This window comes from Rhipicephalus microplus, chromosome 1 (genome assembly GCF_043290135.1).
Source record: "Rhipicephalus microplus isolate Deutch F79 chromosome 1, USDA_Rmic, whole genome shotgun sequence".
In the NCBI taxonomy this organism is placed as follows: Eukaryota; Metazoa; Arthropoda; class Arachnida; order Ixodida; family Ixodidae; genus Rhipicephalus; species Rhipicephalus microplus.
Window position 1 is genome coordinate 101,367,257 of NC_134700.1, and position 16,922 is coordinate 101,384,178.

Sequence of the window (16,922 nt, forward strand, 5' to 3'; positions counted from 1 at the left end):
CAGTTGACTTAATTTGCGATGATATTTTTCCAAAAAAATGCCAAGTTACTTCCAAAGCATGTTCTGGAGGGCCTCCTTCAAGATCATCTCAGTCATTTTCCTAAATACGTAGTAATTTCGACGGACGCAACGCAAAATATTCAGAAGGCTGGAGTAGGTATTTTTTCTCATCAGCTTAATTGGTCTTTTGCGCTCCGATTGCCTGACTTCACCCCAATTTATCTCGCAGAATTCCTGGCTACTACATTGGCTCTTCGAAAACTAAAGTATCAGCAATCAAAAGCTATTATTATTTCGGATGCTTTGTCTGTATGTACACATCTAACGTCCGCAAAGAAGTCTCCTCTTCTCAGGATATTTTGGTCTCTCGTACCGCATAGCCTATCAGAAGCTCGGTTTATTTGGGTTTCCGGGCATGCTGGAATTGAACTAAATGAAATTGCTGATTCGCTCGCTTCGGCATCTTTAAATTTCCCGGTGGTGCTAGTAGCTCCACAGTTTCCTTTTATTACTGCCGAACGATTCAAACGCCTGTTAATCTTAAAAATCAACGAAACGTCGCTTCTACAATCTGAAGAATTTCGGCACTTGCAATTCACATGGAACACCGCAAAATGCCTTTCCCGTCAATGTGAGGTGACCCTCACAAGCTTTCGCTGTAGAGTTCCTCTGTTAAATTTTTATCTCAACAAATCAGGATTTTTATTAACTAACCTATGTGTAGTTTGCAATGAACAGGAAACAATAGATCACTTTCTTCTCACTTGCCGCCACTTCGCCTCACTGCGCCGAATAATTCTTGAAAGACCGATTGGTATGTTCGGATTGCCAGTCAATACATCCACCCTATTATCGTTTGGAGCCAGTCAGTTGGGTGTGGGCCGCAGTGCTATTCTGTCAGCGCTACATAAATTCATTCAGGCAACCGGAAGGATACGCTGCTAGTGGTACTGCCAGATATATTCAATTCTTTCTCCCTTTCCTCATTCTTGTTAATTTGTTTTATATATTCTGGTTTATCGCATTCTTCTGCAATTTTTCACGGTTTTTTAAAGAAACATTATTATTGTTCCTATCTAATTTCTCTGTATTTTTTTAGTAAGCGTTATAAAAAATGATCTATTATGAGGTACAGTGTGGCCAATCCCCCATGTGGGTATGAGCCAAGATCTCTTAGGAGACAAGACAAGACAAGACTTGGATCGCTGAGCGCTTGACCTGTGTTTGTTTTTAATAAAGACGTCATGGACTCAACGCGTACTATCAGATACAATTTGGCACTGATAATGAATCAGTTATTCATTTAATTAGTGTTTCGAAAAATTCAAGCAGGAGGCCATGCTGTCATGTGAGCCCCCCACCCCTCCTCTCCCTGAACAAAATTTCTGGCTACACCACTGTTACACACCATTGCTTATTCTAGCACGATGGTAGATGTGCGAGGTCGTTGAATTGATAAAATGAAAATTTTCCTATTACATGTTGGAAGCAAGCATTCCAAAATCTTATTGCAGTCGCGTAAGTAGTATTGGTTATAATCGGTGTAGTGGGTCTGCTTAAAGATATTGGGGAAAGTGAGTCAGCCATTTCGTTCAGATGTATTCAACGAATACCTGGCACCCATAGCAACAAATTTTTTCACATGTTCAAGGTAATAAATGAAAACATATGCTAATGAGTGGTAAACTTGTTGCTAAAAGGAAGGAAGAAATCACAGAAAGAACATTTGTAACTTTAACTGCTTCTGATGCGCTTGAACGAAGTATGGTAGTGCCAGGAGAAGAGCAAATAATTTGAAAGTGAATATACGTGGGCAATCCGGAAGCCCAACAGAAAAAGCTCAATCAAGAGAAGGAGAGAAGTATGATTCAATAGAACTTGCTGCTGGGCGAGTTAGTTCAAGATTAGAAAGTATAACTTGTACTCGTCTGTGTCTCTCCTGCTCTTGTTTTCTTTGTGCGCAACCATACCGTTTTTTTCAATTATACCTTCCAAGAAGGGGAGAAGATGCGTACCCCAGAAGCTTCGTTTCATGCAGATGCATCAGTTGCAATTATATTGTTGTAATCTTGCAAATGATCAATTAAATATCCAAACGGCATTCGCTTCACATTAGGAGCACAAATGGTACCGAAGTCAGTGTGAAGTTCTGAATAAAGTGTACTTCATGAACTAACGTGTTTGATTTTCACTTCCAATGGTTCTATAGTAGTGCCTCAACGAATACAATCGGTTGTGTGTGTAATCGCAACCACTGGTTTTAAAAAGTAGGCTCGGTTCTCTAACAAAAACAGAAAACAAATGACTTGGAGGCGAATTGTATAAACGCGTAATAAAAAAATCGAATGGCAAGTAATTACAAGGTATTCATCAGAGGTGGCATCCGCGTTACTATATGCAAACACATTGTTTTGCACAAACTTGGGAAAGCGAAGGTACATGGGCAAAGCTGCCCTTTTCAGCCCTATCAAGTTTTGGTTGGTTCCGAAACATTATTGTGCACTATCAATGGTATCTTTTTATAACTCGCGCTCCCAGGAAATAACAATATGCTCAAACAATGCTTCTAACATGTTCATATATTTTTGTGAAGTCTCCAACTGAGCGCTGGTCAATATTTGTCCCGAACAAAGCCGTGTTGTCTACATACACATAAAACTGCATATCGCGATGAGCTGGAATGGGACTAAGAAATATAATAAACGATACAGGAGATGGCAATGCCCCCTGTGGAACGCGACATTTCTGCTTATATACAGTATAAGAACAGCGCGTTTGAGAGCAATAAAATTCTCTTTCATCTAAAATTTATGAACCACTCTGATATGTAGTCTAGAAATCAGTACCGGTTCATCTGTTTCATTTGAACTTTATGTTACACAGTATTCCACAATATTTTACGCCTTTGCCAAATTTTGGGTAACTGAAACACAATACCATAGTCGGCGCCGAGTCAGCTGAATGGCGTACCCAGATCTATAGGCAACTTGATTCAGTTTTAGGACTGAATACTCATCAATAAATTTCAATATTCGTTAATTCACAGCTCTTTCTAACAGTTTAATCAGGTTACGAATTAAACATATTACGGATTTAATGTGTGATATTTCATATAGAACTCTTATTACTGCAGTGGTCATGCCATCTGGAGCTGGTTCTGCAGAAGCTAAAATGTCTCACTACAACTGCCAGTTCTGATAATGTAACTTCTCAGGAGGCTTCACCTGAAATTAGGTTTACAATGTCCAGTTTTATAATTACCATTAACCTATCTTCAATGTTTAGCAACGTTTTTATAATTCAGACACTTCACGAGGTGCGACAATTGTAGATTCAAGATTTTTGATAGTCTATTATTTTTCTATAGCGTTAAAACCTGGAAGGTAGATTTTATTTGTTTTGCTTATACTGCTAAATACGTTTTAAATTAATGTAGTCATCTTTTGCTTAGCGTACAGTTCGTTTAAAAGCTGCTTCCACGTATTTCCTCCCACTTTTTCGTCTCTACTTCAGTAGAAGTTTCTTCTCCGCAGCTTTTCGTTTTCTATAGCTCCTAATAGATTCAGCATTCTCTCATTGGTCTAAAAGATCCTCCTGTGACCGAGTTCAATGTAAAAAATGAAAAAAGCAAACGCGATCAGAAAGAACGCTGCAGAATGTTTGTACTTGTGAATTATTTTGATTGGTTCGTTGGCTACAATTTAGTCTAATATTATATATACTTCGGTGATTTTTGTTTATTGACGCGGCAATTCATTTCTTCATCAACACTTTAAAGACTAACTTGAAATTTTCTTGAAGTCAACCACCGCTTTTATGGCCAATCCCCCGTCGTGGTGAGGAGCCATAAATAAAGGAGCAAGCAAGCAAGCAAGCAAGCAAGCAAGCAAGCAAGCAAGCAAGCAAGCAAAGTAAGGCAAGGCAAAGCAAGAAAAAGCAAGGCAAAGCAAGGCAAAGCAAGGCAAAGCAAGGCAAAGCAAGGAAAAGCAAGGCAAAGCAAAGCAAAGCAAAGCAACAAGTGAACCAAGCAAAGCAAGCAAGCAAGCAAGCAAGATTCTGCATGAAACACCCAGTTCGTACTGCTTTTCGCGATAAAAACCATGTACGGCTGAAATGAAAAACATTAAACGTGCAACCGCCTAATTCAAAAGGCACTTTCTCCGCCGACTTTTCAAATTCAGTGGAAGGGTGCAAGGTCAGCTAATGTTCGAAAATATGTTTTCTCAGCGTAGTGTAGAAAGTAAAAAGCTTCGCGGGTTATCCATCGTCAGACAATTTCATTTGCCCCCACCCACTTTGTAAGCGGGCCTCTCCTCCGTTCTGTTCATTAAACATATTCTTCTTCATTTTCAGTTGTACACAATTTTCCTCCCAGTCACAATCATCATTCTCAACAGCGTTCACGAGCGCTAGCACGAGTGGCAGTTCCTGGAAGCTCGCAAGGTCGCAGGCGCAATGTTCTCCGGCCGGGGACATTCTTCGATGCCCTGCTCGGGAGACTGCGTGTTGCGCACTGAGGACGGCGGCGCGTTTCCGGTGCACAGGGCTTTTTTACGCACGGCGAGCCCCTACTTCCGAGGTCTTTTCTACGATGGCAAAACCGACGTTCTCCTGCGAGGAGTCAAGGGTTCTGTGCTCCACATTTTACTGGCGCACGAATACACTGATCAGGTGCGTGATCGACCCTTCATTTCTCGAGCCGTTTTTTGAAACAAATGTTTGTGTATCGCTCAAGTGCGAAGCAATCATTACAGTAGCAACAGCTGATAATATTATGCGAAGCTGGGCTATAGCTGCTAACTCTTTTGGATCTCATCTCGCGTAAATGAACAAAAGGCTAGAAAATACGACCGTTACAGAGACCGAAGTGGTTTTCACGCACACAGACAACGCGCCATCTCTTCACTCATGTCGCGATAACGCGCGTGCCAGTGACTAGCACCTTTGAGCGACGCAGCGGCCACCTTTCCCTTAACTCCGGCGTCCCTTCATGCTCCCCAAGACAGATGGAAGGGGGGGGGGGTGAGGGAGGAGGTTCTCTCAGCTTAATGAGCAATTGACGGCTGCAGGCCCCGCACACAGAATGGTATTGCATGCGCCCTCTTTGCTTTGCGGTGGAGATGACCGGTCCGTTTCATCTACGCTCCAGACTTGTTCGTCGCAAGCGCATGCGATATTTTACTTCCAGATAGAGCGTATGATGTGTGGGGTAATATTATCAGGGTAATGTTAGACCTTCTGAGGAAAATGATGAAGTTTAGAAGAAGCCATTGAGCATGTCCGCATAATTGCTTTCTAAGTAATAGGGTATGTTCGTCAGTGGCCAAAAGGGTAAGGGCATCCATTTGTTGATTTTGTCGACCGAAGGGACGACAAAATCAAAGACATATCGAAGTATACAAGCGAAAGAGGTGGCAGGCCAGTCCGATGATATGGCCACTTGCACACCATAGTTCTATCTATCTATCTATCTATCTATCTATCTATCTATCTATCTATCTATCTATCTATCTATCTATCTATCTATCTATCTATCTATCTATCTATCTATCTATCTATCTATCTATCTATCTATCTATCTATCTATCTATCTATCTATCTATCTATCTATCTATCTATCTATCTATCTATCTATCTATCTATCTATCTATCTATCTATCTATCTATCTATCTATCTATCTATCTATCTATCTATCTATCTATCTATCTATCTATCTATCTATCTATCTATCTATCTATCTATCTATCTATCTATCTATCTATCTATCTATCTATCTATCTATCTATCTATCTATCTATCTATCTATCTATCTATCTATCTATCTATCTATCTATCTATCTATCTATCTAGAATCAATAAAATCATGTTTTACAATAAAGCGACAGCTTTGCCGCAAAAGCGAAGCAATGAACGCGATAGCGAAAAATAGGAAGGTCACGCACAGAATGGAAAGCAGATCGAAACGTGGTCCGCGTTTTTCAAGCACAAATGACGCATGAAACGTACTCACAAGTACAGATGAACGCCAATAAGCGTCTTAGTTGTTACTTCGCTGTATCTGAAAAGCACGCCGTTTTCGCGAACAGACACTGCGCAACGGTTGCGGTGACCTTTGTGCGCCCGGTAGCCACAACAGAATTGTTCAGGTGAAAGCCCAAGGGTACAATTGTCCCCTCTCCCCCATGAGATAAGCAAGCGCGGTCCACCCTGCCTCCTCTCCGTGGGGCAAAATATGCGTGGGAGATGAGAGCATGCACCACCGCGTCGTGACGATGTGCCGACGCGCGCTCAATGTGCCATCGCGCTGGTAATGCTGAAAACGCGATAGTTCCCCCAGAGATGCCCATCACGAGCGGTAAGTGGTAGATATAATTAGCTTGTCGTTCGCACGTTGAAGGAGGTGCTCCTCCGTGGCTCACTGGCTAACGCTTCGCACTCACAACTCAGAGATCCGACGTTCGATGCCGCACACTAGAGGCTTTTTCTTCCTTCTTTCATGTTCACACACACACACACACACACACACACACACACACACACACACACACACACACACACACACACACACACACACACACACACACACACACACACACACACACACACACACACACACACACACACACACACACACACATATATATATATATATATATATATATATATATATATATATATATATATATATATATATATATATATAGTTTCCGTATGATTGCTATTGTAATAAAGACTCAAGGATTGGAAGTTGAATATAACAATAATACGTGAAAGTCAAAATCAGCGGGAAATCGTGTTCGAGTAAAGCTAAAATGAAAAAAAAAAGAAAGTGCTGTGCTGAGGATCAGTTGACGGATACAATTTGGCCAGAAGGTCAGCCTTCTTTTTTTATCCATAAATACGCTACTTTTAGGGACGTTTTCAGGGCTTTAGGTGGGATTATATATATTGGTTATATAAGAACGAGTGAGGTCATGACACAGAAATAATTTTGCCATCTGGTGTGTCACTTAACGGCGTCACAAGTAGAGTAATACTGCGCGTAGTGTGTGTTACTCTGAGAGGCAGGGCTCTTCATAATAAAGCAAAGTGCAGCCCGACATCATGTCAAAGCGGCTCTAGTTTATAGCGCGGAGAAGTGGCCAACCTTATTGAGGTTTCTACTGTTAGAATGGCGCTATAGTATTTAAAACAACTCTCAAACTGAGCGTCGTGAATATTATCATTCTATTCGTTCCTCTTTGTGCTCACTGTCACACGAACTAACGGTGAGCTGCTAAAGAAAGCTGATGCTATAATAAATGCGAGCGGTGTTTTGTGACCGAATTTCATGTTACCCATTTGGAAGATGTTTTACAGCGAAAGCTGTTATGAGATCGCAACAAGGATGTCATAGTTGTCCGCCGCCGCTGCCGCTACCGCCGCCAGCGCCCGTAACACACGAAAGAAAAAAAAAACTATTTAAACTAGGACAGAATTGGACTCGAACTAGGGCCCTCTGCGTGGCAGCCGAGTAACCTATACTCAGCTACCCCGGTGCTTAAACCGTGCTAGAAACAGGCCCTTATGCAGGCTTCATGTCGAGTAAGAAATCACATTAACATGCGCAATAAAGCGTTTTAGAACAGTAAAGCATCAACCAGGGGCCACACAATTCGAATGGCGTGTTTGGTGGTCATTTGGCTGCTACAAGCTATTACAAAAGCATCAGGCACAATTGTTCGTTTTGGTCAGCCACAGCGTCAACTAAGCGCACATAACTCTTCGGAAATGGGTAGTGGGTTCCACGATTTTTTGAAGAATGACGAATGATGGCATAGTGGATGCTCCACATAATTTATGGCGTAGTGGGTGCCGTGCAAGTTTGCTTGTAGTAGTAGCTCCAAAAGCATTTGAATATGCTTTAGAAAGGCCGCCCTTTCAGCTACCGCTGTAATTGGGCTCTGCGTTCCGCACAGGCCTCACAGTTTGCATTTGTGCCACTGAAGGAATGGAGGTAGTTTCTTCACGCAGTTGGTATCGTATATGCCGCGGAGCTCAGGCACGAAACACTCAATGCGCTAAAATTTCGTCTCAAAATTATGACTTTCTGATTATGGTGGTTGCCGACAAAGGCATCTTCCTCCATCCGTAAAATTTTCGGACTTTGAATCCAAGTAAAGCAAAATAAATTGTCTTGAATAACTTTCACTGGCCGGTCAATTAACTGACACGCCGAAATATTTTGTTTACGCTTTGAAGGACTGGTAATAGTACATCGTCGATCCTATCGTCATATAGTGTGCTCGTGATGGATTGGGTAAGGTAATCTTGTAAACACTGTATCCCTACCGCCATGAAAGAAAATTGTTGTTCTATTCCAGCTCAGTTCCCTATATATCATTGGCAACAACCTCAGGCATCTGTTTTCTCTACTGTTTTATAGAATTATTTTATGTCACTTATCAGGAGGCATTTTCCCTGTGGAGTTAGAACTTCATCTAAAGAAGAAAAAGCTTTTTCACAGGTATATGACGACTGTGCGTATAGCGGCGGCATAACGTCATTACGTCACAAATTACAAACATATGTGACGGCACATAATAAATTCGTCACATGAAATCCTAACTCAGACAAGGGTAGGCCCACAACGGAGACCATGTTATGCACGAAAAGCTTGTATTGACTAGGGGCAGTACAAAACCACCTGGAGGCAATCCTAGAGCGAATACAAAATCACGTGAGCTACAGAAAGCTGCTGAAGGGTGGTATATACATCAATACAACTAGTAAGAAGATGTATCTTGCCTTCGAGTCATCTCAGCAGGCGGATACATTAAGTACTTTGAGAGTTTATTTTCATCGCATACCTTCATGTCTTCTCTCACATATGACCCTAATGCATTCTCTTTCCAATTTAAATTTAAAGGCAAACATCTTTGACAGAGATCTGTCGGGTTGGATGAATTATTAAAAACCAAAGTATAAACGTGGCTGAACAGTGTTCATTCATATAATAAAAATGTTATGAATACAACAAAGAGGGTGACTAGGTATTCGTCCCATTGGAAGCCGTTGAGCTCCGAGGACTGCTGCTTGCGTGAAGAGAATCGGTAAACCACGCGATAACAATGGTTGTCCAACTTTTGTGAAAGAAGTTCTGAGGTAAGATCATGAGCAACCACGTTGAACGAGTGTCATTCATGGCAGTATATAGGTTCATTGTGGTAACGTGCACCTAAGCATGCCATAGCTATGTTGAATCACCTGCACTCCATCGTGGTCGCACGTTTTTCACGTAGTTATGTGTCTCGAACGAGAACGTGGCTGAAGTGCTGGCGACGGCTGACATGCTGCTCCTGGTCAAGTGCCGGGAGAAGTGCATGGAAATGCTGCGGCGTAACACCCACGCCGAAAACTGCATCAGTATGGCCCAGATCACCAAGCACTACTACTGCTCGCCTTCAGGAGACAGCGTGACCGGATACGTACACCAGCATTTCGACAAGGTGGGAAGCATGTTCGCTTGCGCCGTAATCCTTTTGAGATAAATCGATCACGATAGACCAGATAATGCTCCGGTGCAAGCCATCTTGCGTCGCTAAACCGTGATGCTCCGTGTGAGAAGTTTACGACAATATAAGTTGTAGTTAACTTCATACACTAGACAGCACGATTTTGTGACGCACCGAGAACTTGCACTGGATAGGAGCATTATCTATTATTACATCGTCATGAGTTACGCACGCACACATACCCACACGCATGCATGTATATATATATATATATATATATATATATATATATATATATATATATATATATGTATATATATATATATATATATATATATATATATATATATACATGGGATATGGCACAACGGGAGCGTTGTCAACAAGGATAAATATATTTATTTCCCAACAGTTTCGGGAGGGGACCTCCCTTCATCAGGGGATGAGTTATACTCATCCCCTGATGAAGGGAGGTCCCCTCCCTTCATCAGGAATGAGTATAACTCATCCCCTGATGAAGGGAGGTCCCCTCCCGAAACTGTTGGGAAATAAATATATTTATCCTTGTTGACAACGCACCCGTTGTGCCATATCCCATACCTTCACGAAGACTAACTGGCCCATTGAATTAATACTCCCACTATATATATATATATATATATATATATATATATATATATATATATATATATATATATATATATATTGTGATGTAACAGTAAAGGCAACCTTTATTAGGCCCGGAAGACACGATGAAGCGACCACGCCCAAGGCACAGAACTCAGACAAGCCAAGTCCCCACAGCAGAAGAAGATGACGACCACTCATGATGATGAATATGTGTAAAGATAGATGATGAGCTTAATGAATGCCTACACTAACTCCCCCCCCCCCCCCCACGTGAAAGCGGTCATCCTGACCGCAGTTCTTGGCCGCATTTTAAAGCGAAGATGAACGCCGTATGAAAGGCTTCATGCGGGATACGTGGACTATTTCTGCTGCCCTGTAGCGGCGGTCCGTCGGAAGAAGAACGGGTGCCACGCGATAATTCACAGGAGACGTTTGCTCCAAGACAGTGTAGGGGCCAATAAAACGTAATTGAAACTTCTCGCACAGTCCGGGAGTGCGAATGGGTGTAGGAAGGAGGACTTCGTCGCCAGGGCTGAAAGACACGGCACGATGGGAGGCATCATATTCAAGCTTGCGATCCTGTTGCTTGGCTTCAGTGTTGACGCGAGCCAGCTGGCGGCAATGAAGTAGACGAGACACGTATTCTTCACTTGAAGATGAACATGGTTTGACAGGCGCAGAGAAGAACGAAACATCGAGGAAAGAAGAGGGGAAGCGACCATGGACGAGGTAGAACGGCGAGTAACCGGTTGTGCGCTGTACAGAGGTATTATACGCAAAAGTGACAAATGGCAAAATTGTGTCCCAGTTTCTGTGGTCGGGTTCGATATACATCGCAATCATGTCTGACAGTGTACGATGGAAGCGCTCAGTCAGGCCGTTCGTCTGAGGATGGTAACTGGAGCTTGTTTTGTGTGTAGTGCCGGCTGCCTTGAGCACTTCTTCGACGAGTGCTGAAAGAAATACTCTTCCACGGTCGCTCAGGATTACACGAGGAGCTCCGTGTCGAAGGATTATTGCTCGAAGGATGAAGTCGGCCACTTCCGAAGCTGATGCAGAAGGCACGGGAGCTGTTTCGGCGTAGCGGGTCAGGTGGTCGACAGCTGTAACTATCCAACGATTGCCCGTGACAGTCATAGGAAGCGGACCATACAGGTCAATGCCAACTACCTCGAATGGTTGCAGGGGACACGGGAGCGGTTGTAATTGTCCACTTCGAGTTGATGTAGGTAGCTTGCGACGCTGACAAAGGGCGCATGAGGCAACGTACTTCGCGACACAGGTGGACAAGCCCGGCCAGTAGTAGTGACATCTTATGCGGTCATACGTTTTCTGGAAGCCCATGTGTCCAGCAGACATGTCGTCGTGATATGTCTTGAGGACTTGAGCCCGAAGAGAGCGAGGTAGAACGGGCACCCAGCGTTGACCATCAGGGTGGTAGATATGACGGTACAGGACGTGGTTGTTGAGCTTGAATTGCGTCAGCTGTCGGCGAAGACGGGCGTTAGGGGGCCGGCAAGTTCCGTCAAGACGGTCCATTATGCGGCGACAGTAAGGGTCAGCACGTTGGTGAGATAAGAACAAACCACACTCGCTTGGAGAAGTTGGATCCAAGGTAGTTAATGACGAAACATGTAGGGAAGAGACGGCCGAAAGCTTCTCGTGTGCAGCAGTGGCGGGTTTGTTAAGCGGCTCCGAAGAGAGCGGGCAACGCGAAAGGGCGTCGGCGTCTTGATGCTTGTTTCCCGACTTGTATGTGATAGTGAAGTCGTATTCTTGTAAGCGAAGAATCCAGCGACCAAGGCGGCCGGACAAGTTCTTGATTGTCGAGAGCCAGCACAAGGCGTGATGGTCCGTAACCACAGTAAAGTGGCGGCCGTGGAGATAAGGTCGAAACTTTTGTATCGACCATACGACCGCTAGGCACTCCTGTTCGGTGATGGTATAATTCTTTTCAGCAGGGGTCAGTGCACGGCTCGCGTATGCGACGACTTTCTCACGTGAAGATTTGTCTCGCTGTAGAAGAATTCCACCAATGCCTCGACCACTAGCGTCTGTATGCAGGAGCGTAGGCGCGGTTTCGTCGAAATGGCAGAGGACTGGTTCGGATGTGAGTGCACACTTCAGTTGGGCAAACGCCGCTTCACATTCAGGAGACCACACAAAGGCGACGCCTGATCCGAGCAACTTGTGCAATGGTGAAGCTATTGAGGCGAAGTCTCGAATGAATCGGCGAAAATAAGAAGCGAGGCCGAGGAAACTGCGCAAATCTTTGGCTTTTTCAGGACGCGGGAAGTGTTGGACAGCGGAAATCTTGTCAGGATCGGGACGAATACCGTCCTTGCTTACGATGTGGCCTAACACTTTAATCGTCTTGCTCGCAAAACGGCACTTCTTGGTGTTCAGCTGAAGGCCTGCGTTTGCAAGGCACGTAAGAACTTCGTCCAGTCGTTGCAAGTGCTGAGGGAAGGTTGACGAGAAAATGACGATATCGTCTAAATAGCACAAGCAAGTCTTCCACTTCAAGCCTCGTAAAACTGTGTCGATCATCCGCTCGAATGTTGCTGGAGCATTGCAAAGGCCGAATGGCATGACGTTGAATTCATACAGCCCATCTGGTGTTGAAAACGCTGTCTTTTCTTTGTCCTCCTCGTGCATGGGTATTTGCCAGTAACCTGAACGCAGGTCTAGGCTTGAAAAGTACCCAGCACCTCCACCACTTGTGATGTAACAGTAAAGGCAACCTTTATTAGGCCCGGAAGACACGATGAAGCGACCACGCCCAAGGCACAGAACTCAGACAAGCCAAGTCCCCACAGCAGAAGAAGATGACGACCACTCATGATGATGAATATATATGAGTGGCCGTAGCGTTGCAAGCAGTCAAGTAGATCCTCCGTGAGCGGTCACAACGTGGTTTATTTCGACGTTTCGGCCTAGAGTCTGGCCTTCATCAGGGTTGAGGGTACCGTTTGTCGGTGCTCAGCTTTATACAATCTTAAATCAGAGGGGGAGAGAGAGAAAGAGGAAAAAGAACGAGAGATGAAAAAAAAAACAAAAAAGAAAAGAAAACACGGAGAATATAAGGTGGACTCCCCCGGGCGTCTCCTTTCACTCTTCCTTCCCCTCCTCCTCCATCTCTCTTCCTTTTCTCCTTTTCACCTTTAGGATGCTTGCGGCCTGTGTATCCTTCTTTTCACTAACGCATTTGTTCCTGACCAGACGGCGCCTCCTGGCTCTGGCGGTTCGGTGTGGGGCAAAAAGAGCTTTTTAAAGAAGTCTAAGCCTTTAACAACTCAGCGCCCCGTCGACATCTCGTCGTAGAAATAGGGGCGCCACGTATTGTGGCAGAGGCTGGCAAGCGGGTGCAATGGCAATTCTTGCCCTCTTCTGGATTACGCGTGCAGTAGGGTCCTCCCAACTGTGCACCGGGTTGCTGTTGGGCATGTCATGTTTTGCACAATTGATTGGATAGTGAGGCAAGAACAGTAACAGACGGCAGCTGCACTTAGGAAGAGTAGTTACCCTTGGAATTATTTTGAGTTGTCCAGTGCCCTTCACAGCTGCAGTGACGTGCACTGTTATTTTTTTTTCATTATTGCCATTATTGTTTTCTAATGTTTTAATTGCTGCGAGTGTACCCGGATTCTCATTTATTCCCCTATCAAGGGTGTTAAATCGGTGGATAAGGCCTGACTCTCGTTGCTCACGTTCTCGGTTTGATTTAAATCCCGTCTCTAAGAGCGTTACTGATAGTTTGTAGAATGCAAGGTCGGGAAGATTGAGATGTTCTGATAGGGGTAGATTTGGGGCTAATTTCACGTGGGCTCTGGGATTATTGATGCGAATCCTAAATAGACTGAACACTGCAGAGTTCGGGAAAAAGTTTATGTGTTAGTCACATAAATTTGTGCGCACTATTGTTTGTTTCTGTGCTTTCGTTAATTTTTCTGTACCCGCTTCTGCAATGTCCCAGGCATGGGACAGCAGTACTTGTAAATAAATAAATAAATAAATAAATAAATAAATAAATAAAATGGTGTTTCTATTTGTCTGATGTACTGCATACTGCACACGTTGTATTCGAGTAGGTATACCACATTAGAGGAATTGCATGTTAGGTTTCCTCGTATGTTAATCGAAAACTTGGATTGTGTGCTGGTTGCTTCGTGTTTCTCGCATCGCTTTACATACAAGACATCCTGACTTGAAACAAGGTTGGCATGAATTATTAGGGGGTGAGGTATTGATTTGAGAGTGGACAAGTGTGTCTTTGGGGTTGCGTGGTCGTCGGTAAACGACGCTATGAGCAGATGGGAATGCGCGTTTCAGACGTTCCCTTTGCTTCAGAATGTTGTAATGTCGTTTAAAGATTTTGTTTACATGGGGGAAATTTGTGCTGTAAGTTAAGCAGAGGTTTGTTCGTTGTGGGTCTTCTTACGGTGGTCGCTTCATAAGTAAGTCATCGCGCTTCAGTTTTCTAGCTTTTTGAATGGCGTCATCAATTACATGTGGTGGGTATTTTTGTTTATCGAGCATAAGCTTTAGCGTCTGTGAGCTTGTGCCAAAATCAGCGTCTCTTGAGCAGATTCGCTTAAACTGGTCAGCCTGGCTGTATGAAATACTGTATTTTACAGTGGCGTGGGTGATCGTTTTGGTAATGGAGGTATTGTTGTCGATCCGTTGGTTTGCGATGTAGGGTTGTAGAAAGCTTGTTCTTCTATCGTTACGGTAACATCAAGAAAATTTACGGTTGCTTGCGAGTAGGTGTGTGTGAAGTGTATGTTCGGATGTACAGCATTGTAAGTGTCGATAAAGCTGAGAAGTTCATCCTCGCTGTGGGTCTATATAAAAAAAGATGTCGTCTATGTATCTACTGTATATCAGTGGTTTCAAGGAACTTTGTGCAAAAAACTCCGATTCTAGCTTTCCCATAAATATGTTGGCATAATTGGGTGCCATTTTGGTGCCAATAGCAGTCCAGTTGATTTGTAGAAAATACTATTACCTAAATTCGAATGAATTTAATTCGAGGACCATCTTCGTCAAAGTTGCGATGGCAGTGAAATGTGGGGTGTTAATTTGTTTGTTTTATTATGCCTCTGTACTTTTTAATTTGTGCTGCATGTGAAGCTCTCTTAGCCGGTCCTTGCAGTTGCGTATCAATATATATATATATATATATATATATATATATATATATATATATATACAGTAAAGAAACTTTTTCAGTGAGCCCAACGTACTTCGGCAGAGAAGAGACACCTTAATGGTTGTCTTTATTTTATTTACCAACGCTTTCAACCTGTGGACCGGTGTTCGTTTGTCAGGGTTTACGAAGGGGTGCCTTGTTGTAAACCCTGACGAAGACCTGTGTACTGGTCGAAACCGTTGGCGAATAAACTTAAAGACAACCGTTAACTTTGTTTTCTTTTCTATATATAGCATTTTCAGAAACCACTGAATAAATTGCTTCCTGTACGATACGTCTTGTGCTGTTTGTTTTTCCGTGTTGTAAAGAAAGCGTATTGCAGCATTATAGCAGGGTGCTCGCGGTCCGTCACAAGGGTTATTTTCATGTTTTGCGGGCTTTCTTTACAACGTAGAATAATTAACAGCGTGAGACGTAGCATACAGGAAACAATTTAGTCGGTGATTTCAGAAAGTGCTCTAAATCTCAGTGTTCAATTTTGAGTTTCCAGCCCGTAAATAAAGGTTATTAGAACCAATGAAATGTAAATAAAAAGATTATTTACATTCCATTGGTTCTAATAACTTCCCCTGTACATTCCTTGGCATTACTGTCTATTAGATCTCATTTATATTGTGTCCAAACACGGAAAAACGAGCCCTTAGGTATACACTTCTTTCCCTTATTTCATTTAACGAGGGTCTCGTACTGGCAGACTTGATGTCATTAGGTTGTATACGAGGGACTATTAATCAGCTGCCCACTCGTAATAAGTTCACGTGCTACGTGACGCCAAACATACGCATAAAAGAGTGGTTCACACTCGTCGCATGGCTTAGAGATGGCGCTGACTGCCACTCCTACTTCTAAATTCACATATAAACCCCAAATAGTGTACGAAGGGAAGGCTGCTGTGGTAGCTCAGTGGTTAGAGCATCGAACTCGTTATTCGAAGGTCGTAGGTTCGATTTCTGCTCACGGCTGGTTATTTTCTCATCCACTTTTCTTTCTTCTTATTTATATTCCATTGGTTCTAATAACTTCCCCTGTACATTATTTGGCATTACTGTCTGTTAGACCTCATTTATATTGTGTCAAAACACGGAAAAACGAGCCCTTAGGTAGACACTTCTTTCCCTTATATATATATATATATATATATATATATATATATATATATATATATATATATATATATATATATATATATAATATACACGTGTGTGTGTTTGTGTGTGTGTATATATGGAAGGAAACACGTGTTTTGCGAGTGTCCAAGTATTGGCTCGTTGACCTTTACTTACTCATTTCCTTTTTTTTTCTCAATTTTGTTCGTCCTTTACTCTGTCTATTTTTCCTTCTCGTTCGGCTCGGAGGAAAATATAACTGCGCATCAAATCTTCTCACATTTTGTCTTTATGAAGATCGGCTCCCGATCGAAACGTCGACCAATAAACAGTTTCGGACAAGCGTACACCTTTTATCTATATACATGAATCATTGGGTGCACCCTGAATATGGTCTTCTCTCTGTTAATAAGAAACTGCAAAAATTCACTGTTTCGCAAGTTGATTTTAAAGTTCCCTGAACAGCGAATACTATCCTA

General features: G+C 43.0%; 1 protein-coding gene across 1 annotated transcript in view; it reads left to right on the top strand.

Annotated features, from left to right (window-relative positions):
- The first annotated feature begins 4,433 nt into the window (after positions 1 to 4,433).
- Positions 4,434 to 16,922, top strand: part of LOC142768634 (kelch-like protein 10) — a 50,153-nt gene continuing 37,664 nt past the window's right edge. The window contains exons 1-2 of the mRNA XM_075870647.1: positions 4,434 to 4,671; positions 9,283 to 9,489. Coding sequence (XP_075726762.1) covers positions 4,456 to 4,671; positions 9,283 to 9,489 — 423 coding nt within the window. The 5' untranslated portion in view covers positions 4,434 to 4,455. The remainder of the gene's footprint in view (positions 4,672 to 9,282; positions 9,490 to 16,922) is intronic.